This window comes from Trichinella spiralis (assembly GCF_000181795.1).
Source record: "Trichinella spiralis strain ISS 195 chromosome Unknown Scfld8, whole genome shotgun sequence".
NCBI lineage: Eukaryota > Metazoa > Nematoda > Enoplea > Trichinellida > Trichinellidae > Trichinella > Trichinella spiralis.
The window spans coordinates 706,920-708,622 of NW_003526947.1; the positions used below are offsets into that span (position 1 = coordinate 706,920).

Sequence of the window (1,703 nt, forward strand, 5' to 3'; positions counted from 1 at the left end):
CTCCTAGTCCCGTGCTGGCCAGAGACCGGTTTCAAAGAGATGACCCTGTCCATTTGTGTGGTAATGGACGTTGTTTGAAATCTTGTGCAATGGGATTTCAACACCTATGTGAATTCGTAAGACGTATCTGTCCTAGAGGCAGTTATGCAAATTCGCAATTGACGTAGTGCCGAGACTCTGTTTCGGTGCCAATCTAGTGGTGATCGTTACTCCCCCAAGAGGAACGGTAAGCGTCGCTATGCGTTTGTGTTATTGTCTCGCTGGCTCTGACACTTGGCCAATGATTGACATCAGATTTGCCGTCACACCTTTAACTAGTTCATTTGGCGTTGCACCTTTCATCAGTTTAGGCATAGTACCTTTGAAATTAATCTTCATCGAGAGTTTCCCCTTATAATCATGCTAAATAGTTTAAATTTTTTAAAAAATTTATACATTAATTTTTTCATTTCAGACATTAAATGATATAGAAAATATAATGTTCATTCATCTAATAATTGGGCAAATTCAGTTTTTGTTTACATTACACTGTTTTAAAGTAGAAAAGTTTACCAGTTTTTTATTTACATTTCATCATATAAAAGATTTTAATTATTCATTAATTTTATACTGATAATAATATATTTTTAGTCTAAAGCAGTTTTTTACTTTAAAGAATGTAATGTCAAAGTAGATTTCTACTTTAAAACAGTGTAATGTAAACAGTTAAAAGGGATGTAATATAGTAAACATTAAATAAGCATAATTTTATTTATTGATTGATTATTGGTGAATTAGCTATTGTTTGAATATAAACTTTTTACTTATAAAAATGTTAATCGGGGTCTCCTTTAAGTAGGTAATGGGAAAAGTAAACTTGGTATAAATGAAATAAACAATTAGCTTAGGCAAGGTGCAACGAGTTTAATCATTTTATAAATAGGAAGTAATATTCTATAAATAGAATGTTATTAATCCGTAACATGTAGGAAAACAATGTATTAAATGAGATTAATTTTAATATGCTAATTAGAAAGTTTAAAATGCAACGTAAATGCAACACTGAGTATTTTAATTTTTAATTAGGTTAAATAACGTCACTCGTAACTGCATATTTTAGCAGTGAGAGTTTTTTAATTAATGATTAACATACAATGTAAACACAAAAGTGGGTCATAATATTTTCCAATTAGGTATAATAACGTCACTCGTAACTACATATTTTAGCAGGGTTTTTTAATAGTTAATTAGAATGTTTTAAATGGAATGCAAAAAACAGCTACTTACAGTAGTCAGTTTCATTTGAAAAGATAAGTAGGCATAATACATTAAATCAATAATGATGAGTTGTAAATCATACGGTAAGTATGCAAACATGAGTTGGTTCTGCAGGACAGTACATTAATATTGAGTATCAGGTGTGACGGCAATTTGATGTGCATGAGGCGGCAAGGCTTAGTAGGCGAGACGATTCACATTTGCCTGGCAGCGCACGCCATCTGGTGCGGAAGCTACGTCTTCGGCGGATCAGAATGGCCATCTGGTCCGTCGAGGGTGGATCAGATGGATCTACCCAAGGTCATCTCGGCCAAAATCGTGAGGCCAGCACGTGGGCTAGGAGGCGATGATGCCTTGGGGGTCCCCGGGGCAGGAGGGCGGGGGGCGGCGCGGGGGCGGTCGGCTGACTGAAGGGATGACTCCACCGCAACCGAAAACTTTTTTTT

General features: G+C 35.6%; 1 protein-coding gene across 1 annotated transcript; it reads left to right on the forward strand.

The window, feature by feature from the left end:
- Positions 1-238: 238 nt before the first annotated feature.
- Tsp_10422 (conserved hypothetical protein) lies at positions 239-1,668 on the forward strand. Its single transcript, XM_003372815.1, has 4 exons — positions 239-355; positions 455-480; positions 631-669; positions 1,398-1,668. The coding sequence occupies exons 1-4, from the start codon at positions 239-241 to the stop codon at positions 1,666-1,668; spliced, it is 453 nt and encodes a 150-aa protein (XP_003372863.1).
- Positions 1,669-1,703: the final 35 nt, after the last annotated feature.